Source organism: Amblyomma maculatum, chromosome 2, assembly GCF_055883805.1.
Source record: "Amblyomma maculatum isolate TAMU_Amacu chromosome 2, ASM5588380v1, whole genome shotgun sequence".
NCBI lineage: Eukaryota > Metazoa > Arthropoda > Arachnida > Ixodida > Ixodidae > Amblyomma > Amblyomma maculatum.
In genome coordinates this window covers 43,736,671-43,758,688 of record NC_139345.1, presented here as the reverse complement: position 1 = coordinate 43,758,688, position 22,018 = coordinate 43,736,671, and the positions used below count along the sequence as shown (strand labels likewise).

The 22,018-nt window shown below is 40.8% G+C and overlaps 1 protein-coding gene across 2 annotated transcripts; it reads right to left on the bottom strand.

Moving 5' to 3' along the window:
• Positions 1 to 574: 574 nt before the first annotated feature.
• LOC146198544 (proton-coupled zinc antiporter SLC30A5-like) lies at positions 575 to 21,992 on the bottom strand. Of its 2 annotated transcripts, none has more exons than XM_084594047.1 (16): positions 21,919 to 21,992; positions 21,391 to 21,491; positions 21,183 to 21,305; positions 20,508 to 20,574; positions 18,676 to 18,846; positions 14,546 to 14,633; positions 13,846 to 13,922; positions 13,547 to 13,720; positions 12,795 to 13,074; positions 10,434 to 10,645; positions 8,613 to 8,770; positions 7,633 to 7,762; positions 4,796 to 4,946; positions 3,509 to 3,738; positions 2,551 to 2,679; positions 575 to 887 (listed from the first exon to the last, which is right to left on the bottom strand). In XM_084594047.1, the coding sequence occupies exons 2-16, from the start codon at positions 21,459 to 21,461 to the stop codon at positions 702 to 704; spliced, it is 2,247 nt and encodes a 748-aa protein (XP_084450173.1). In that variant the 5' UTR covers positions 21,462 to 21,491; positions 21,919 to 21,992; the 3' UTR covers positions 575 to 701. The 2 variants fall into 2 exon arrangements, with proteins under 2 accessions (XP_084450173.1, XP_084450174.1); XM_084594048.1 differs by having other exon boundaries at positions 21,853 to 21,987.
• Positions 21,993 to 22,018: the final 26 nt, after the last annotated feature.

Below are 22,018 nucleotides of genomic sequence, written 5' to 3'. Positions count from 1 at the left end.
ATAATCAGGAACCTTCATTGACAGCAGTCCCTCACTGGAGCCAGTACCACATCAGTACTAAAGTGTTGCTAGAGCAAAATTACATTTTACTTCACCAATTAGACGTGGTGCAGCCATCTTATTCTTCAACAATCTAGTTTTGTTCCTTGAACTATTTGGCTTTGCTTTGCAAGAAAAAAAGAAACCAGTGTATGCCAAATAATAACTTGCCACTTTTCTTGAAGCAATTAGTACCTGCAATTTTAGAACCACGTGTTATTTGCCTGCACTATTTTGCTTCACAGCGTCTTTTTTTTTTTTCACGACGTATCTCCTGGGGCTTTGCTCCATTGAAGAACACCAATGAACTTGAATTTTAAATCAGACATACAGTCAAACCTTTCCCCTGTCGTAAGCTCCATACATACAAAGAAACTGCACTGGAAGAGATGTTCACTTAATGAGATAATACAGGTCTTGGTCCTTGCAGAATGCTGAGAGAACAAAGCCTGTTTAAAACTCCAGAATGAGGTTTCTAACAATGCGGTACACTCATGCAGCTTCGAAACTCCAACTGGCATTTTAGAAGCAGCCCTTTTATCACAACATAACTTTATTTCGGTATATTATGCACAATTTGCGCTGTACAAAATTGCAGGGTCCATCGGGCACACACACAAACATACGTACAGTAGAGCTGCTGCGAATGTTCTTCGCTGGAATCATACCGATTTCACAATACACAGGGACAAGGCGCCATTAGAAGCCTGATGAGATGCTGATCTCAGCAATGCATTGCTATAATAGTTTGTACTAGCACGAAGACCCGACATGTGTTGGAAGAACTCTTCCTTTTCCACTTGAACTGTAAAGTGTTGCATGCCAAGTTCCTTGAACAGGGATGTAACCTGCAGAAAATGTAAGTTACACAAAGGAGCTTCTGTAAATAAACAGCTGTGAGTCCTGAAGTGTATACAACAGCTAGTAGAAAAGCATTTCTGTTAATTAAGCAATTCCAGAAGGGTATGCCTGGCCCATCATATCATCTCAGAAGAATAATAGTAGGCAGTAAGTAAGGGTGCGTAAATATACAATTTTAGCTTCGAATATGACAAGAATAAAGCTGGTTGTGAATCAAAACTGAAGTTTTGAACATAACGTTAACAGAAATAGTGAATACAGGCATTATTTAAATAAAAAGAAAAGTGCTTTATCACAACACAAAGTGGAGAAAGGAAATTTTATTCTGCTCCCCATTATCTTAATGTGACCTCAATTTTTACACCCAAAAGGCCATCCAGGCATCAAATAAGGCAGAAAAGGAGGAAGGGGAATCATGTATTGGCAATAATATTTATTTTGTAGACTATAAGCTTGGGCAGAATTCATTAAACAACATAAATGTGCCCAGTAATAATGACTGATATGAAGTTTAACTGAATGTTCTCATGAAGTGTTCTAAGCTGCCCTTGTTGTGTGTTGAATGTTGCCATGTTGCATTTGTAAAATGCTGGCTGAAAAAAAGCAACATCATTCATGAAACCATTGAACAACGGCTGCCTAGGCTACAGTGCAAGAGGGATGAACCCTTCTATGCTCCCTCACGGTAACTTGAACACAAATAAATAGCTGTAGAATCTTGCAGCAAGTGGCAAATACCAATGAGATGTACCATATGCACAAGATATTAAATTTACCCACATTTATATCTTAAAAAGAAAACATCTAAGCCAGAGAGGAGGGGGGGGTCGACTTAAAATCGAAACCAAAGCATGGCACTGCCAATAAAGGTGTTGGTAATAATTTTGTGTTTGCTCTTTGGCTCTCCCAGAATTTATATGATCACAGACTTGTGATCCTGTAAATACAAAAGCCTCTTTAGCCCTCACAAACAGGTTTCCCTGCAATGCAAGCAATTTGAGCTTCGATTTTCTTTCTTTCTTTTTTTTTTTTTTCACTGGTCGGATATATATATATTCGATATTTAAATTGATACATTAAGCAATTTTTCTCCTATATTCGTCTTTGAAAATTTCTATATTTGCACACCCCTAAACTAACGTACACAGGCAATTACTGATGATTCAACTCCACAGTAAAGTTGATAAGCATTTTTGAGCAGAATGTCTGAATGTGCTTGCAGAATTCAGATATCTACTCATAAGTGTGGCAGGTCACAACACATTGCAACAAACCGCCGGAACAACCAAGTTTTCACGAGCATACATGTGTGCCACATGGAAAGCGTGCAACACTAATTTCAGGCACAGTCACATAATGTCACCACCACCACAACGCTACAGACTGTGTATATGCTTTTTTACAAGACATGCTGGAACTTTGTAGCATGGGTGTTTAAGAAAGCTTTGTATGCATTTTATGTCATCTGCTGAATGTGCCATGAAGGACAGTCGTACCAGTTGGGAGTCACACCTGGGCTAGACCGCATTTTATCTACACTAGCCCCAGCTGCTTCTAAAGAACAGTGGTCTCGAACGAAACTGCTGTATCACTGCTTTGAGATCTACAAGTAACACTAGTAATCCAAAGAAGATAAGACATTTACTGTACCTGACTGAGCACTTTCTGGGAGTTGGCATCCTTGGTGATGTGCACGTGGAGGGACCCAGCCAGCACATCACTAGTGTGGTACCAGAAATGCTCATTTCGATACGACAGCACACCTTCAATTTTCAGGACCTAGGGAACAAAAAAACGTTAACATCATAAGTTGAGCCGGTTGGTACATATTCACTGCTAATGAACTGTTTTTGACAAGACAGCATTAGAGGCCCCGTATTGCAGACTAGCATTCTCAGTGTTGCGAGCAATAAACCAGGAGCATGGCTACGGCAGGTGATGTGGATGGGAAATGGTTGGTTGGCTAGTTATGTGACATAATGAGATGAGAATTGAACCTTCCAGGACCACTTTTGGGTGATGAGTAAGACACGCCACACAAGCACATCATACGAGGCTCACAAAAGTGTTCTCAAACCCAACTGTAGTACAGCAGAATATGAGGACACAAAATAGGAACAAACCATATGAGCGCATGCTTCCAACAAATTTCATTTCACACATTTTCGTTCCTTCTACGAACCGGATTTGTTAATAAATTTCTTCAGCATTTAGGACAATGCAAATACAGACAGAGTTTTGCAAGAGCTAAAAGAGGTGTTGTGCATATTGGTGTCGATAAATGCTTTTCTGTAGTGAAATTCTCTCTTCCAAATGCCGTTGTACCTCATTTAGCAGTTTTTTTTTTTAAATCTGGCAGTTCGAATCATACATTTTCTAAGGTAAGGTTTTTTCAAGTACTCTCCAAAGAAAACTTGTCGAAAAGGTTTTACTTTACATCAAGATGGCCAGTTTGGAAAGAGCTTTCCAAGCAAAATACCCATATGTCTAAGAGGAGAAAAATTTTGAGTTCCACTGAGAGGTCTGCAGCTAATGTCACCGAGTTTGCTAATCAGCATTCATACTCAATGCACAGCGCAAGCAGCAAAGCTCAGTGTTTTCTCCTTACCTTGCTGAACACTGAAGACAGCCTCTTGCCTTCAATTTGACAGGGTGTTCTAAGCACCAAGATCATGGAGGAATGCTTCAGCAGAGGAAGCACGCTCACAAAAATTAGCACAGCTATAAAAACAGAGCACAGGGGATCTGCCACGAGCAGTCCAAACTGGTCAATCAGCAAGGAAGACACGATCACACCGACGCTGCCTAATGTGTCTGCCAGGATATGGAGGAACACACCTGAAAGAGAGATGAGAGAGCAATGTGAAGACATTAAGAAAATGGATCTTATACTGCTGGCTTTTGCTAGTAAGCTGATCTGCCCTGAAATTTTAAGTGCTGCTCACATTAAACACAAAGAACAGAAAGTCTGGTACTTGCCCCCTATGTTGATCTATTACTCCCTTGTCCCGAATGCTACGGAAGCATTTGGGAATCAATGCTAGTACTACAGGTGAGCCTGCTTATAATGAACCTGAGCATCACACGCAATTCGTTCGTTATGTACAGAAGTTCGTGATATGTGGGCCGCTCACAAAAAAATCGACATCAATGAAAAAGAAAAGTTATTAAGAAGAAAAGTCGGTGATTGTTGTCTGCCTCTTAAGTGCGCATTCGATGACGGCAGTTGAAATGGTGCCCTCGGCGCAATCGATGTGAGCAGTTATCGTGCGCTATCGTGCGCAACACGATAGCTGATAGCGTTGGCCCTTGTACGGCGCTACTGCGGCGTAATAAAAGGCACCGGACTATCGCTGATTGATCGTCTAGACTATGTTGAGGACGCCGTGGTGAAGCACGCAGTTTCCAACTTGAAGCAGGCTACGCTGCTACAGTACTTTCAGCCAAATAAATAAAATACTTTGAAGCTTCAAGTGAGTATCTATTGCGCCACGATTAGTTAATTGATTAATTTGTACTAGTTTTTGACGCGTTTTCTACATAATTTTATTTACGAATTCTGCCTATATCGAACTATTTTGCGATCACCGCGCTTTTTTATATATCGAGGTTCGACTGTATATACATTTAAATATGGCCGCCGTGGCCAGGATTGAACCTGCAACCTCAGGATCGGCCCCTAAATGTCAACAACCATTGAGCTACCACAGCGAGCTCAATGTGAGAGAATGCCACTGTTGGTACGACACCCAACCATGGTTCCTCCAAAGTGCCATTTCAATTTTATAAGCTGTGGCATGCAATGACAATTATTCACTGTGAACAGTTGCGTGAACTCAAACTCGGAGCTGTAGCCGTGAAGACTTGAAACCTTCCATGGCCCAACGTAGCTCACCTTGCAGATTAGCATTGGCAGCTGCATGACTGTGGCCATGATTGTGCGCATGACTATGATGGTTGTGGCTGGCCCCATGGCTGTGTGAATGAGTATGACGAAAAGCGAAGATTCCTACAAGGTTTACAAGCAGGCCAATGACGGAGACAGCCTGAAATAGAAAAAACAAAAAAAACCTCAGTGCAGTTTTTTTCTTCTCATTAACTAGAATCATCACCATATGCTATATGAAAGAGAAACACCGGCAACAGCTCTTTTTGCAACATACATGCCAACGTTAACAGGGCTGACCATGGTAATTGCCATGATCCCCGCTGGGCCCATTCATTGGTTTGGTTTGTAGGGCTTAACGTCCCAAAACGACTCAGTCCATGAGAGACGCCGTAGTGGAGGGTTGCGGAAATTTTGACCACAGGATTCTTCAACATGCACTGACATCACACAGCACACATATGCCACTCTATTTCGCTGTTCCATGGTCGCACAATTTTCTATAAAGAATTGCTCTTACACGTTATATGCAAGCAACATAAATATGTAAACAATTGTCATACATATTTAATGTTTCATGCCAAATGGTATAACATCTCAAAAACATTCATGGCCCCTAAGTAGAAATAAATTCTTCAGAAGAAAGATTCAGCGAGTGCAGAATCAGCAGATACTTAATGACAGACTATGGTTAACCAGTGTTTTCGAATGATACAAATAAAAGAATATTAAAAATGTTCTAGCCAAACTGTGTTCCCAACAAATTTAATGATTGGAAATACAGTGCAGTCCACTTATAATAATACCAGATATAGCGATATATCGCTTATAATGATCAAATTCTTGAGATTTATAATTTTTCCTCTTGCCCCTATGTAAAAATAAACCAGATATAACCATCGATTATCGGCGGTACATCGGATACAACGATAGCTTTATCGCCGCCCGGTAGGTGTTTACCACGAAAGCTTGATTGAATATTCAATACAAGATAAAATATTAAGAAGACAATGACGTGAAAACTCGACATGTGCGGCGAAAACAGAAGCAAATGAGCACTATCATCATTACAATCGCTGTCGCGCAAACGGTGCTGCTGCGGCTGCATTGTCATTGCCATCGCCGATTCTGCGTCCGTGGAAGATGGCGGCGACCACATTGACGGACGGTGTGATACACGAGATGAAACGGAAAATTTATCGGGATTTTTGGCAGGGTTTCAAGGTTGGAAGCCTCGTGAAAAAATACGGACATTCCCACTGCACAATTTTAACGAACATCAAGGCTGGGTATGTCCTTCAGTTCATCCAGTAGCTAATCAGTTTCGTGCACGCAAAAAAGACTGCCGCCAGCTTACAAGCTACTGGAAGCGATGCTCACAGCGACTGTCAAGCTTCAGCTGCTGCTCAACCAAGCATGAATTCCCAACTTTTTAAAGTATGCTTAAGTTATTTTATGGCTATTGATATATCCTGTAATAAACTGTTTAGTGCTCTTTACGATGATTAGCGTTGTTCAACCCGGTTTACTCATCGTAAGTAGGCAAGCCTACATGCATGAAAAAATATGTGGGTGTGCTTTTTTTTTACCGGTCCAGATATAACGATAATCATTTATAACAATCAGATTTTCAGGTATTTTCAATATCGCTATAAGTGGACTGCACTGTAATGCAAGCAATATCTCTAGCCATAGTGAATGAATGACATGGACATGTGAATAAGCAGTGACTGGTAGCGAGTGGCCAGCAATGATTATGTCATTTGAAAGAGACCATTTGGTGACATACTGAGGAGGGAAAACGCTGAGGAGGAGCACGCAGGCTTGTTCAGCTTAAGGTGGGACACGGGTCTTGCGGACCAAAAAATAGAATAGAAAAGCAACTTTCAATTAAAAAGGGAGATTTTTTTTTTCTTACTGTCTAAGTAATACTGATGGTTTGCCCCTTTTCACATATAAAAAATGTCGGGCCAAGAAATGATTAGGAAATAATCAAAAACTCGGTTAAAGCATCTGCGCTGGCTGCGACGTGCAGAGCTGACCCTTTTTTAAGAGCGTGATGTTTCAAATTGTGCCGGGAGGCCTACGCACTTTCTCCCAAAGTATGGCTTTGCCACTACGCACTCCGAGGAAGTAAGAATATATATATATATATATATATATATATATTTTACATTTCAAGGTGAAAACAGAACATTTTCACAACCTTTTTATAACTTTCAAGTGTTTTTCTCAACTTTTTATTCTGGACCAAACATGACCTTTTAGCAGAAGAACGCTTCATTTCAAGAACATGGTGACGGCCATCAGTAAGAATATATTACAATGCAGCTGCTCTGCTTATTTGGACTTACTAGTGTTTGAAAGAGAAAAAAGTGTGTATATCGAGACATAATGCAGGTAACAGGCAAACATTGGTCCTTAGAGCAAAGGAGTGGATTGCAAGAGAAGGTAGACACAGTAGGAGATAGTACTAGACAGACAGCGCAGATAACGTTAGGAAATTTGTGGGGACAAGATGGATATGTAGCTGTAATGGTTAAGCTGGAGATTATATATAATAGAATCCCGATGATAGGATCAAGTGTGATGCAAACTTCGGCATGACACAAATTTATAAAACTTCTCGGCTGAAGTGCACTGTGAACAATGCAAAAGAATTTTGATGTTTCGAACACTATCCCGCTCCTCTGTAATTGATACAAACCCTAAAACGTGACTGCCCCATCAAGCACTAGAAGCTGACCTCACTAGCTGTGCTCATGTGGCGTGTACATCACTGATGCCAGTAATGATGATGAATATATGAAGGAAATCTGCTAAATGTAGCAAACTTGGCAGCATACCAGCAGACGCTCCGTCTTGACTTGTGGAGGGTCAAACAGTCTTGTGACAGCTTCACTGAAGACCATGAAGGCAATGACCACAAGAAAAAGGCCATTCATGAAACCAGACAAAACCTCCACGCGGCCATATCTGAAAGTACGAAATGAAAACAAATTGTGGCACCTGTTGGAAAGAAATGTTCACTGGAAACATTGGTGCTAGCTTGGCAACATCAGGCACATTACAGAGGCATTGATACAAGAGCTTAATAGACGAGAGTCATGAAAATGATGCCAATAAGAGATAAAAGACAACTGTCTCCTATTCTGAAAGCTGAGATGAAAGCATTTATAGTGGCTACAATGTTGATCTGTTATCACACTAACTCTGACCAGAATGGAGGTGCAGAGCTGTCAGGACAATAAAGATGCAAGTCACGGTAAAGACAATAAGCATCTAGAAGAAGAGCACAGGTAGTAACAAAGCCCAACCCCATTTATCAACTTTAGCATGCTGAACGTGTTATTAGGCACGAAATGCTCTTAGCCAATGTTCTCTGCAGATTAAAGTGAACATAGTCCAGGAACTGTGGAAAACCTGAGACGTGAACATGATGTGAAACAGGAGAGCGAACGTGAAGAGAATTTTATGAAACCTTCCAGCTGAATGGTACACATTTTTGCATATGTGAAAGGAACCAGTGAACTGTGAGTGGAATTGCCTTGTGCAGATCTCCAAAGAAGGTTGTGCAACCGTGCCAGAGACCAGGTTGGCACTGTTACAGAAGCCACGGATGGCGTTATGCCAGTACTGCAAAGTGTTTCATGCTTGCAGCTACTTTACTCAACGAGACAGGCTGCAATTTTTTTATTCTGTGAAAAGAAAAGTACTCAATAGGCATCCTTGCACAACAGAGAGGGGGTGCTTACTTTTAGGGCCAAACACCTGCCCTAAAGGTCAGGAGCAGAAACGAAATGAGCAAATGCCAAGAAATTCTCACCCAAAAGGGAATGTCCGTGTAGCGCTACGCCTTGCCAGCAGGGCGGCAGCGAGACCCATAACTAGGGCAGAGCAGTCAAACAGCATGTGGAATCCATCTGAGATGAGACCTAGGGAGTTTGTCCACATGCCGTACAGCAGCTCCACCCCTGTGAACATCTAAGATGAGATGAAGATACAAAAAAGAAAACAAAAAAGATACGCAGTTGAGAAAAAGCTCCAAGGGGGGGTGGGGGGGGGGCATTTAAAACCTCCTTTTGTGCAGCAATGTGAAAGTATTTCACTCCTGTTGCCAATCTCGTCATGCACCTGTGTGCACAGTTATAATCCGTTGCGTTGTACACAGAGTTCCGCCAAAGCCTGGCATATTCACAAATGTCTGGGCATGCAGGGGCGCCGCCTACACTGAGCTGTTATACAACTAACCATAACTATCATAACTATGACTGCAAACATGATCACTGTTACTCATGTACAGCTTGGTACATATGTCGAAAATACGTTTTCAAGATAACTGTGCATTCATTAGATGCTTCTTTAAGCAGTTTCAAACGTCAAAGCGAGCATCCTCAACTCGCACGATAGTGGCCTACGTTTTGATTCTAATATAGACCACAATTTTCTTTTATTCTTATTCTATAATCAGTTTGGTGGACCCTTTCTGTTCACACATCCTGGTCACAGATCCCTGTCAGGCTACTCGTGAGACAAGAAATGCTTTCGCAATAATAAAATGCAGTGCCAGCTGAGCACACCTGACAGGATTCAAGAAACCAGCCAAGGTGACTTATCAAGGGATGGTGACATTCAGCAGATACATGCAGACAAGAACAACACACTGAAACCATCACTGCATGGCCTGTGCCTGTTTAATCTAAGTGCAACACAACTATCATTTGAGTGTGATTGAATTAGTTTAATTACAAAGTGCATCCTGATACCTGCATATCAAGCATGCACCTTACTCCAAGTGCGCCACAACTATCATTAGCATGAATGTACATGAAAGGACTTCAAATAATTAGAGTTCTACTACATATTGCAGTTAACAGCTACTATTTATTAGAAGCTGCAAAAACCAGATTTTAGAATTCATTTAAAAAATAATTTTCTCTGTTCTGCAGAATGCAACAGTCAAAAAGAAAGTTGTTCCACCTGAGCAGTGTTGTAATACATCTACAAAAGCTCATGCGGAGAAATCTGGAGAGTGGTACCAGATTACAGCTGAATTATTGGTAACTGCCCGAAAACGAACTGCTACAAACACAGGGACGCAAAGCAAGGAAACTACAAAGAAATATGCAGAGGATGCTGTGCTACACCACAGAGCATGAGCACCCCATGAACAGTCTTTTTGCCAACCTGACACTACTTTCGCTTGGAAGGTTTACCAGAGGAAAAAAAAAATTACGAGGGACTTCAGCGACTAAAAGAGTAAAAGGTGAATGCCTGAATGCCGAATTCTGCTAAGCGACTGGCACTATAGTAATTAATTAAATAGTAATCAGTTAACTAGTTATTTAATTAGCCATTAGGTATGCAATTAATTACTTAATCAACCAATTAATCAGTCTTTGATTAATGAATTATTTACCTAGTCATCAATTTGTACTTATTTATCATTAATTGGTAATTGATCATTGATTGATATATGGCCATATAAGGCACGCATTGGTGTATACTGTGGTGGTGCTCTGTGATTGGTTGAGACCTCTATGACGTCATCCTGCCTCGGCCAATCAGAGTCGCCACAAAAGCGGGACACATTTTGTAGACGACAGCATGAGCCATTAAAGGCTTTCGACTTAAAATTGATGCCCACCAGATTGATGCAGAGGAAGTAGAATATCCGCCTTGAATCAGACTCCTTCATTATCTGCGTAAGGCCCGACCTGAGCACAGAGAGCACGGAGTAGCCGGATCCCAGGTGAAATGCATCTCCATTGAAGTGATAGAGAGGATCACCACCACTGGAGTAGCCCACCAGGGTACCCTTGGTGCCTTTCAGATCAGGTGCGCTCAAAATCAGAGTGGCTGTTGAGAAACCAAAACATGACATTGGCTTCCTGATGACGTCGTGTGCAAGTTGCTACAATCCATGACAGCATACCAGCACGAAGTATGAAAAATGAAATAGCACTAGATATCATGATGTGATAAGATGAAATATTAATCCGGACAGGCTGCTCTTTTGTGACAGGTCAGACATATTTAGGGCGCTTTGCCGTAGAGGCAAGCTTGGGCTTGGCCATTCCTACCTGTAAAAGACACCAATGCAGAGGAATGGGCTTTCTTAGCATCCACAGGAATAGTTTAGTGAAATTTTCTTGCATTAAAAGCTGTTGCAACTGACCAAAGCACTATATTGATATAAGCCCTCAATATCTGAGAAGACATCGCTTGATCTTGCACAGGATGAAAATACTAAAATTTCCATTCCCAGAACCCTGTAACCCAATAATGGAAGCAAGCAAATTTACCAGAATACTGTAAATATCACCAATCAAGCCATTTAAGGAAGAAAAAACTGTTCAGCAATAAAGAAGCTTCATTTAAGATGCCAAGTTCACTTATTTCCCTGTATGCAAAGTACGCACTTTCAAAGTGTACAATCAATTTTAAGGTCATTAAGTGACCTTAAAATTAGATGCATCTAACATGGCATAAGTTTATCAGCCATTATTGAAGTACATCCTTCCTTTTGGCTAATATTTGGTCTTTGCCCCAAAGACATTGGTCGGTGTCAGGTGTAGACCGTAAGGTTATCGAGCCATTAATGCCTTATTCCGGGTTAAAACTGTGCAAGAGTCTGCGTTCTAAAATAATGGTTTATTTACTAACTACAGAACGATGTGAATTAAGAGAGGCCACCTCTCATGTTTAATATAAAGCTAAGCAACTTTGCGTATGTTTTAGGACACAGCACCACAGTACCAGAAAGGTGTATGCCAAAATGCCTTACCATCTATTTACAGTGTTTTGCAGGCAAAAGATGCCCAACAAGAGCCTCTAACGGTTTCTACGAAATGAATTTAGCAAAACTGAAGAGAATTTATGCACAAAATTCAACACCGAAGAATACTGCGGATTTGAGCTTGCTTAACTCAAATACTTAGTTTCTTTAAACAGAAGCTTTGGCCTCATTAGTATCATGTATACTAACAGAGTAACAGAGGTTCTTATAGCCCTAATTTCTGTGCATCGTGGCCCCTCCAACTATTCTCTGAGTTCCCGACAAACTGCTACAGTGACTATGAATGTAAGCTTCTTGTGTGTTCTTAGCAATTTCCGAATGTAAGCTTCTTGTGTGTTCTTAGCAATTTCCATATCCCATAACTTCATTGCATGATTCAAAATATGTGGCCGTAATGCTCGCATACACAATACCTGCTAATTACTCATGAAGTAATGAACACATTAAAGAGAGGCCAAATGGTCCTCTTTAACCCTTCAATGCCCAAATTATGAAGAAAGCAAGAAAAAAAATATTTCCTTTCCACCATGCTATTTAACCCCAGCCCCATTAAAAAGCTATAATAATGTCAAAATTTTGTTAACATGACTTTAGTATGGCTAAAATTTGAGAAGCCATCATTATGGCGATATTACTAACATTTAACATTTGGTCCATTTTGCCCGTAAAGGCTAAGCAGGTAGTGTGAAAGGCCAAATGCAGGCCCTGAGGCAATTTTCAATTAAACTGGTTTGTTCTTATTTTTTCCTGCAAAAATTGTCAGAAAATGAGAGAGGATGAGCTGCTGAATGTTGGCTGAAAGTAGCACACCTTCCCTTTCTTTCTCCACATAGCTTACTCAAACTGATTCCAAACATTCTGACCAGAAAGCCCCGGCTGCTGAGAACGTATCAACATCAAATTTTCTATGCAAGCTACATGTAGTAACGAGGCCATGGCCCAGAAAGGGTACGTCATAGATTCGCAACACTGCACGGTAAAGAGCTGATATCCCTTCTGTTTGCATAATTCTCAAAGATGTTCAGTCCTCGTTGGACTATGCTTATCGAGACTCGTCTGCATATGCCCACAGCAGGGGCTGCCAAAGTAATCTCATGTTTTCTGTTATTCTGTTACTCTTGGTAACTAAACTGACTGGTTCTCCCTTATTTCCTTACATGCCGCCACAATTCCTGAAGCGCTCTATGTGGTCATTCACCAAGATCTCACCAAATATGAACATGATCCATGCAAAGATGAGGCCACCCGAGAGAGAATGCTGCCCCGAAGCCAAACTTGTCCACGAGCCGCCCGCATGTTTGCTCGTACCCCACGAGCAGGCAAGAAGCAGGGAAGCCACAAACACGGTCAGTGAACCCAGTCTGGCCGTGATGCACGAGTCGAGGCGAAGAGTGCACACAGACTCCACGTAATAGTCCAGCACAAAAATGGCCACACCAAAGAAGAATAGGGGCAACAGGAAAAAGGGCATCTGCGAAAATTCTTCCTTCTGCAACAGACCAGCAGAAAAAGGCACAAAATGCTATCAAAATCGTGTGACAACTGGCAAAATGCCTTAACTAATACACTTTACGACGAAAGAGAACAATGTTTCTCTAAATTTCCAATTAATAACAATTCAATCTACGGTTTTTGATAAGTCGGGAATGCAAAGAAAAACGCCACATTAGGGCTGTGGAAGCTGAACATCACGTAGTATGAGAAAGCATAGCATTTAAGAATCCTGTGAAATACATATAATGAGGTGCATCGTTAGGTTAGTTGTGTCCCATATCAGCTTATATACAAAACACATGAGAGACAGGACGCAAGAACAACACCTGTCTATATCATTTTTGTGTACTACTGTTTTTATTGTTTTTGAATTGTGTGATGTAACCTACTCCTACGAAACATCTGCTATAAAGTGTTGCAAACTCCGTGTAACAACTAAAGTATCATGCAAGAACGAAAATACTCACCATAGAAGATGGCACTTTTACAAACAGCAGGAGGGGGGCAAGAATCACAACGGACGTAACACTCGATAGGGCGTTTAGACGTTTGGCTCCACCAATGTCAACGGCTAATGTGCGAGACAGGGTTCGAAAACCCGTCTGAAGGCACAAAGTCAGCACAAGAAGCAGCACACCACCCTGAAAGGTAGAGTATGTTGCTGTCATCATATAATTAATCTAGCTTATTATAAAGTTGATAGTTTGTCCAACCTACAGTAAATACTAACAATAGATTTGTCTGGCAAAAGGAATTTATATCTCACCTTGTGATCCGGAAGCCCAAGGAATGAAGCCAGGTAATAAAAGACATGGCTCAATCCATGGTGTTGGTATCCCTCAGCTGAGCCTCAGTCAAGAATTGGCCATTTCCTTGCTGTATGAAGTAAGCTACATACAAGTTCAGAACCACCCCAGGTTCCATTCAGCGTAATAAAATGACGAAGTGCTTGTCCCATGTTTGCCAAGACTAAAAAAATATAAACTTTAATGCAGTTTCACTGAATCAATGACTAAGCTCCTGCTCTGAACCGACAAGTCACAACAAGCAATTTACGATAAGTCAATAAAATAAAAATATGCTAAATTTTGCAATGTTGAACCATGCACAAGAAGAACTTGAATGCTATATGAACCAAATTCAAAAGGCCCTTGCAGAACCTCTTTGTCAATCCCTTTTGTTTTCTGAAGAAAAAAGAAAAAAGAAATGCATCAAGTTGTCATGTAAAAAAAATATGAAAAAGCAGAAGCCAGAGAAGAGGAAATTAATTCTCCTGTAGTGTACCCTCGAATTCCATCAGATTATGAAGCTTAAATATTGTTTGAACGTCCTTAAACGAGGTTCTTTTAGGTTGCCCTGTTGCAACTACAAGCGCCAGGCCCTATACCAAATCACTACTTTGGTAAAAAATTACTAAGTCTTCCCTTTCAGTGAAGTGAAATTATAAGAATGCCACATGAGGATACGGTGCTCAGTTGGCAAGGCTTCATTGTCGTCAAAGTCCAGAAACAGCAATGATAACACAGCCAGTATAAAACATACTGCTCCCCTGAACTGCAATAGACAAGAGAAAGAAAGGCACAATAAGCACGATGAGAAAAAAAAAAAAAAAAAAAGAAACCTAACCTGTCAAATATAACATCAGTGAACTAAAAATGAAAAAAAGAAAAAGATGGAATAGTCAGCTTGAGCAAAATCTCAATACAGTAGAAAATCTAGAATATCTAGGCTATGTTAAAACAGCGCTAGAAACACTGACAGATAGGAAGACAAACACACATTGCGCTGAACTGACAACTGAGGTTTTATTCATGAAGCACGTCTTTATATACACATAGAGTGATAGAAAATGAACAACCAAATTCGTCGGGTGACATAAAATGTCACCTTCTCCTTTCCAAAAAAAGCCCTTTCTTTTGTACGAAGTATTAGGGAAGTGCTTGCTACTCACACATGTTTCTTTACCATCTGCTATGTTTACTGCCTCAATAATTTCTCTTGCTCTTTGGTCTCGGTTTTGGTCTATTACTTCTGTCTTTTGAAAGCGCGGTTCACACTTGCAGTCCTGGCAATGGTCAACAAGATTCCCATCCCTTTTCTGCTCTGAATTGTTCTTGTGCTCACGGATCCTATCATTTAAACAGAGCCCCGTTTGACCGTTTGACTAACGTATGCCCTTTCACATGTCAACGGAATCCTATATACAACTGTTTTTTCACATGCAACCGCAGGGGCTTTGTGTTTCTTTTTACACCCACTGACATTCCTTCCTAGGAAGGTTATTATTCTGCACAACTTTTCCAACTTGTCTGGTGCGGAAAAGACCACCTCTGTTGAATGCAAATTTCACAGGGTCATGAAAAAGTTAATATAATTCAAAACAAACAAGGTCCAGACACAAAAGCATAGCCTGTTTCCAGCTCATGAGAATTATTTACTGATATGTGCTACCACTCATTATTTGCAGTGGGTATTGCATGAATGATGACCACAATGTTCAAGCCACATGAAAGTTTCCCGCTGCTCATAATGGGTACCATGCGATAAACGATTGTGTGCCTCTAAATTGCAAGCAACCCTTAGTGGTCGAGGGTGAAGTTGCAGACTGGGCATTTGTACCATTCGTAGTGGCATAGAAAAATGTTCGGACCACCCAAAGTTATGCACATTCCTGACATTCATCTTGACATTCATATCCTCTATAATTATACCTGTGTGATAAAGTGATCCAGCCAAAGCGAAAAAAAAAAAAAAGATTAAAATAGCCACAACTGAAACCAAATGTGGACAAGACCACATATTCGCTGCCAAAAGTCAAAATGCACAGCTTCTAGACCATGCTTAGTATTTGTTTCTTTTGCGTATTTAGGTGCATTTCATTCTAAAAAGATTTCCCTTTTTGTGCTGTCATTTGTATCCCCCAAGCCAAGATTCCACAAAACACACTGTTATTTACCAGCCACAACATGATAAAAGCCAACTGCTTGGCCCCAGACGGCTATGCTGGTGTAGCTAACAGAAGGGGTCCTCCTAGTTCAGCCAGAAAACTCAACCAAACGAGATGCTGCGGCCAATTATCCCTGCTATAAAATCAGAGAAATCAGATGGGAACACACCTTTAGAGAACCTGCAAGGGACATGTTCATAACAAACTGCGAGCCAAATCCTAAGGTTGGTAAGAACAAGTGGCATTTCGAGCACCATCCCTAATTATACGAGCTACTGCCAGCATGTCCAATCAATTCAACTGCACTAATATATTCAATTGCACAGTTGCTAGACCAACCGCCAAGTTAATTTTTAATCCAATAATGAAGCAGAAGCCCAATTTTAAAACTCGGGATATACAAGGAGCAAAATGGATAAATTCTTAGGCTTCATGCAGCTGCACATTCAAATCTCAATACTTCAAATTTAGATGATCAGTGACACCATATGAAACTGCAATTTAGTAGAGTTTTAATGCCGACTCATTATACCAAGCAAACAAAATAAATGACAAAAGGATTTTTTTAAGAACTACCCAGTTTTCTCATGAAACAGTACAATTATAATGAAATGCATAAAACCTTCCAGAGAAATACGGAACGCCAGAAGAAGTTAGTACTAGTAACCAAAACTATGGTGAAGCACAGTACATCTCATCTTGTTATGGAATCTCAGTGCTGGCTCTGTCTTTTGCAGAAACTAAGGCAACAACACATCGGCCGGAACCAATCAAGAAACCAATCTTTACTAAAAAATTATGAAGGGTAAGCTAGACTGCGCTTACGTGCTGTGCAGGCGAAAGCACAAATGTCTCATCGAGAGTTTATACGTCGTTAGTTGGAATCCCTGTCGCGAGCTAGCCCAAACTTGACTTGCAGCTGTATGCTATGTGCAACGAGAAATCATGACACCACCAACAATCCTGTGCAGTCAACAGCTGTGTCACAATTGTGAACCGAAAGTCAGGTGAAGGCATATACTTAAAGCTATATACGTCATCAGTTCGAATCTTTGTTGTTGTGTGACAAACTGCTGCGTCACAGTTTTGGTGCAAATGTCAGGGAATGCAGAAAAGTGGAGGTACCTATATCGTTGGTCCAAATCCCTGTCGTGAACTAACCCTCAACTTGACCAGCAGATGTATGTTATAGCAACGAGAAATTGTATGGCACAATTTGAAATGCTGTACGATAAATGGTTGTGTCACAATTTTGATACAAAGGTCAGGAAAATTTACCACATGGATGTGCACAGTGCCGAATATACTATATAGACCAATGACATGTATAGATTGCCTAAAGTGGCAGTACCCTAAGCCATGGATGGTCTGTCACGAGATTATGAAGTCACAGCTTTTGCGTCATACGGCCACTTGATAATGTATTTGACGAGCCATTTTTAAAAGATCGTCTCGCAGCCTCGATGGTCACTAAACGAACTTCATTAAGTCAGGCTAGTAAGGCTTTCACCTTAATAATTCCATCTAACATGACAACCTAGCTGCTTATGAGCAATAGAAGAAAGGAAGCACTACTCCTATGACAGCTGAAGCATCTGTTTTAAGTATATTTTTGAAAGTCACCAAGAAGTGAACTTCTTTAGTTGCATTTTTTTAAGGGGTGTACGAATATCTGAAATTTTGAATAAGAATCGAATATGTTTGTCATTCAATTCATATTCGTATTCCTTAAACTGATATTTACAATTCCAGAATATATTCTAATATTACAGAATACACCAAAAATTCACAACAGATTCCCCACACTGCGTGCTTCATCGCAACGCTTTACTGCGCTTACGTTGGATGTGCAGTGAGGCATCCTCAATATGTGACGGGACCATTTTGCGAAGAGAGACCTTTCCTTCTGTGAACAGGGCCTTCCCAACAGTATGCACAGAAGGACGCATTTCACACAAAGCCGGGGAAAATATATATGTAAAGAAGACAAAGAACAGAAAACGCTGCGGCATCGCCATCACCATCACCATAAAAAAAAGCATAATTCTTACTTTGGTTGCATTTCAAATGCAGACATCCATTCTACACGTGCTCGTGATATAAATTTACTGATGAAAACGGTTTTTGGCCGTTTTTCAGACCCATTCAATAATTCGAGCTTACAGTTAACTCCGTCATTTCTGCTAGTCCCTAAGGCCAAGTTAGTGAGATTTTACTGCATTCAGCACTGCATGCAGACAATGCCACTCAATTTCATGCAAATCCTTCCAGTAGAGAAAACTGGCATAGGAAATCCGGTATGAAATTTATACTAGATATTTCAGTAGGGTATACACATCTGTAAAGTTGTAGTTTAATTCCATTTGCAAATACCATGTGAATTTTGAAATAAACAAAATGAATCTTCACTATTATTTCTTCAGTGATCAGGTATTCAACTCGATATTTGAAAGCATTTTTCCTATATTCATATTTGATTCGTATTCGAAAGTTTGATTAATTTGCATACCGCCAATTTTTTACTTGAAGATCTTAGCCTCTAAACTTGTTCTCAAGCAGTTGTATGGCCACTGCAGCAAACCATGAAGCAGAACTGTCTGAGTGACACTTCCCCTGCTAAGGACCTTGACCACAAGTGTGATCACTCACCTTGGAGTGTCCGCCAGCACTGGTGAAGAGCGCTTTTATACCAACCACAACCACAAGATCCTTGTGCTGGGTGAGTAGGACTGTCCGCAGTGGTCCACAGAGGGTGAGGCCAAAGAGCTCCAGGAGGGTGAGGGAACAACTGATCACAGAATGGCGAAGGACTCGCAACCACTGCAAAACAAGCAAAAAAGAAGCAAAATTGTTAAAAAACAAAAAAAAAAAAACAGAAAAGAATGAAGGAGGAATAAAATGTGCCCTTAATAAAAATCTCCTCTATCTGCTGTTCCGGTTTCAACTTACTTGCTTACATTTCATTCCGTGCTGACAGTAGATCTAAGTTAACAATGTTTTCAGCTAAAGTTGCTATAGTGGGTTAACAGCCCTTGTGTTAGGCTGCAATGAAGGTGAATTGCAACGACACCGGTGCATTGTCACTTTGGTGCACATTAGATAACTCAGGTTGTCGAAACTGATTAGAAATCATTACCTTTGGCATGTTTTATGGCCTAGAGCTGCATCACCAAATTGTCATGTGTTGGTGACGAAGCCGAAACTAGCAAACGAAGAGACTAGCATTGGGCTGAATGAACACTTTATTGGGCTGACTTGCACCCGTAAAAATGCAAAAGCACTAAGCTATTCGGTAGCACCGATAAAAGCAAGTGTGCTCGTCGGTCAATGGACTACAAATGCTGTTGCATTCAGCAGTGCTCAATTTAAAGCAGGCGCAGAAATGTCCAGATAAACCAGCCAAGGGATATTGGAAAAGTCCAGAATAGTATGAAAACAGTTGTATTTGCCTGCAATCATTCCAGACTAATCTCTGTGCATCTCGCATTACAAAGAAAGCGCCAAAGGTGCGTTTTGCGATACCAAGCATGAACAAAGAGCACAAACTCAGCCCGTAAGCCACGACAGTGACAAGGCCACATGCCAGCGTATGCTGAAAAACAAAAAAGAAAGATTTTAATGGTTTGTGGCAATATAGAATAGGGGGTCTAAAACCCATACTATAAACGGGCTGCATTGCGAAAATGTCACCCCTTGCGAGTCAAAAGCTGAAAAATAACAAAAATAGCAATAGAAAAATAAATAAAATTATTAATAAAGTTAGGAAACTAAATAAAAAAGTAAATAAAAATAATCCTAGATGTGCTGTTCCGGATCCCACCCTTTCATCTTTTTTGTAGAATAGAAGAAAGTGCATGCTCGGTTCAACCTAAACCGCAAATAGGCACCACTTCAGGATGGCTTGGAGAGAGGTACTGAAAGGGTACAAGGGTTAAAAAGTACCACAGGCACTTATAAAAAAAATAATAATAATGTAAACTTGAAGATGAAAACAGGGCAGGCTGTCTAGCACCTTGCTCTTGGAAACAGCTGACATCCATCCAAAGTTCATACAGATTATGGAGCCGCCTCTTATCATGTCCGCAAAGAACATGCACCATTTAGGAATGATGCCTTTCAGTTACTTTTGAAAAATGAGTTTGGTAGTAAAGCTGAGTCCTGAAGTTGGCCCATGCTTTCGCAACAAAGGTTGAAATTTTTTGATCCGGAAGGCCACGTGTTTGAGAGCTCTAGTATAAAAATTTTAACAATAAATTCAATGCTGAATAAGGAGTCGCTGATTGCTTCATAATTGTATAAAAGCTGCTCTAATGGCCCTGTATTGCCTCTAACGACTTATAAGTCAGTAAGATTATTGCCCCAGTAAGGCATTTGGCCACACGTAAGATGTTGCTGGGTGCATATTGGCAACTGACACACAAGCTAATGATGCTCATCTACAATAAGACCATAAAAATTAGCGAAAAATAACGAGAACCTACTTGCGAGCGGCTGAGTTTTGATCCGCTTGAGAAAGGCTTCTGTATAATTATAAGAGCAGCTGAAGCCCTGTAAAACAAAAAGCAACATTTTACACACTGATGATTTAATGCAAATATACCTACAGCACGACTATCAATGAAACGTGCTTCCAGATAACCTCATGTGTTTGCAGAACTATCCGGATAACCAAGTTACTGCAAACTAAGTGTCGGTATTGGGTGTGGAAGTCTGTAGTTGTAAATCTGTCACTGGCTATGTTCAAATGATGAAATGGCATTTACGAACATATTTTGTATCCGAAGATTCATATTCTGTATCCCTTTGGCCTGATATTAGAACGTACACTGTCTCTCTCCTATCCTCTGCAGATTGGATTGGAAAACATTCCTCTGCAGAAATTTTGACTTTCCGACCTAAACCATGGCATGTCTAAAAGCTATAATTGGATTGGATTGGTTGACGGGTAACGGTTGAACGGGTGGACAATAAAAAGGCAAGTTCTGACTGTGGCGGAGCCTGTACCGTCGTGGTATCAATACCACCACCATCTATCTTGATTACCTTTCCCAGTTCTCAAGGCGACGTTCTGTTTTCTCTGCAGCCCTTTCATGCCGCTATGACAGACCACTTATAGCACTCAGACAAAAATTTGTTAAAAAAAAAACTGTACTTACACAAGACGCGCGATGAAGAGGAACTGTACAACGTGGAGATAATTTAAAACATTGTAGGAAAGGAAGTATGCGTAGGCCAGAATGCATTTACAAAGAACAAGGCTTGCCACGTATCCTTTGAACCTGCAAAAAAAAAAAAAAAAAAAGTTCTTGAGATGAAATCTAAAAGCGAGTGCCGCTGCAAAGTGACAAAGTGACATGGACTTACCTCGGTGAATGATATATAACTTGGGATCGCGGCTGTCCCTGGCGGCCGTAGTGCGTTGGTAACCTGTCCATAGTTAACCTATACAGCCGGGCGCATGGCACCTGTACATAAGGATGTGTCATTCCTTTCAGTAGTTCCATGTTCCATTCAGTAGTTGTAGAAATACAAAGTTAGCGAAACACCTATGCGCGTCATTCCCACCCAAACCCTTCGTACGATGGGTCACATCATGTTCATAGCGCTAGAAAAGAACCGATCGCCTACGTTACGGAGAACACAAGTTAAACTAAATATACAGAAATCGCAGTACGATGGCAAAACATGCTGATATGTTTAAAACGGCTGCTTCAAGCTGACCGAAAGCGGCTAATCGCAAAGCACTCGACAGATGGATATCATTTTTTCGACGGCACCCTCGTCAACGGTAGACAATGCAGTCCGTTCTCGTGAACTGACACTTGCCTGAGTCTGCTTCTTGAGTTCATTCGGCAACAATTTCAACCCGAGCCGAACAGCAGAAGCACGAACCTTACACGCATGCTTGAGGATTTTCAACTCAACAATCGGATGCCGTGGCCGTCGCCATTGCGAGGACGGAACCGGAAATACCGGAAACGATATTTTTCAT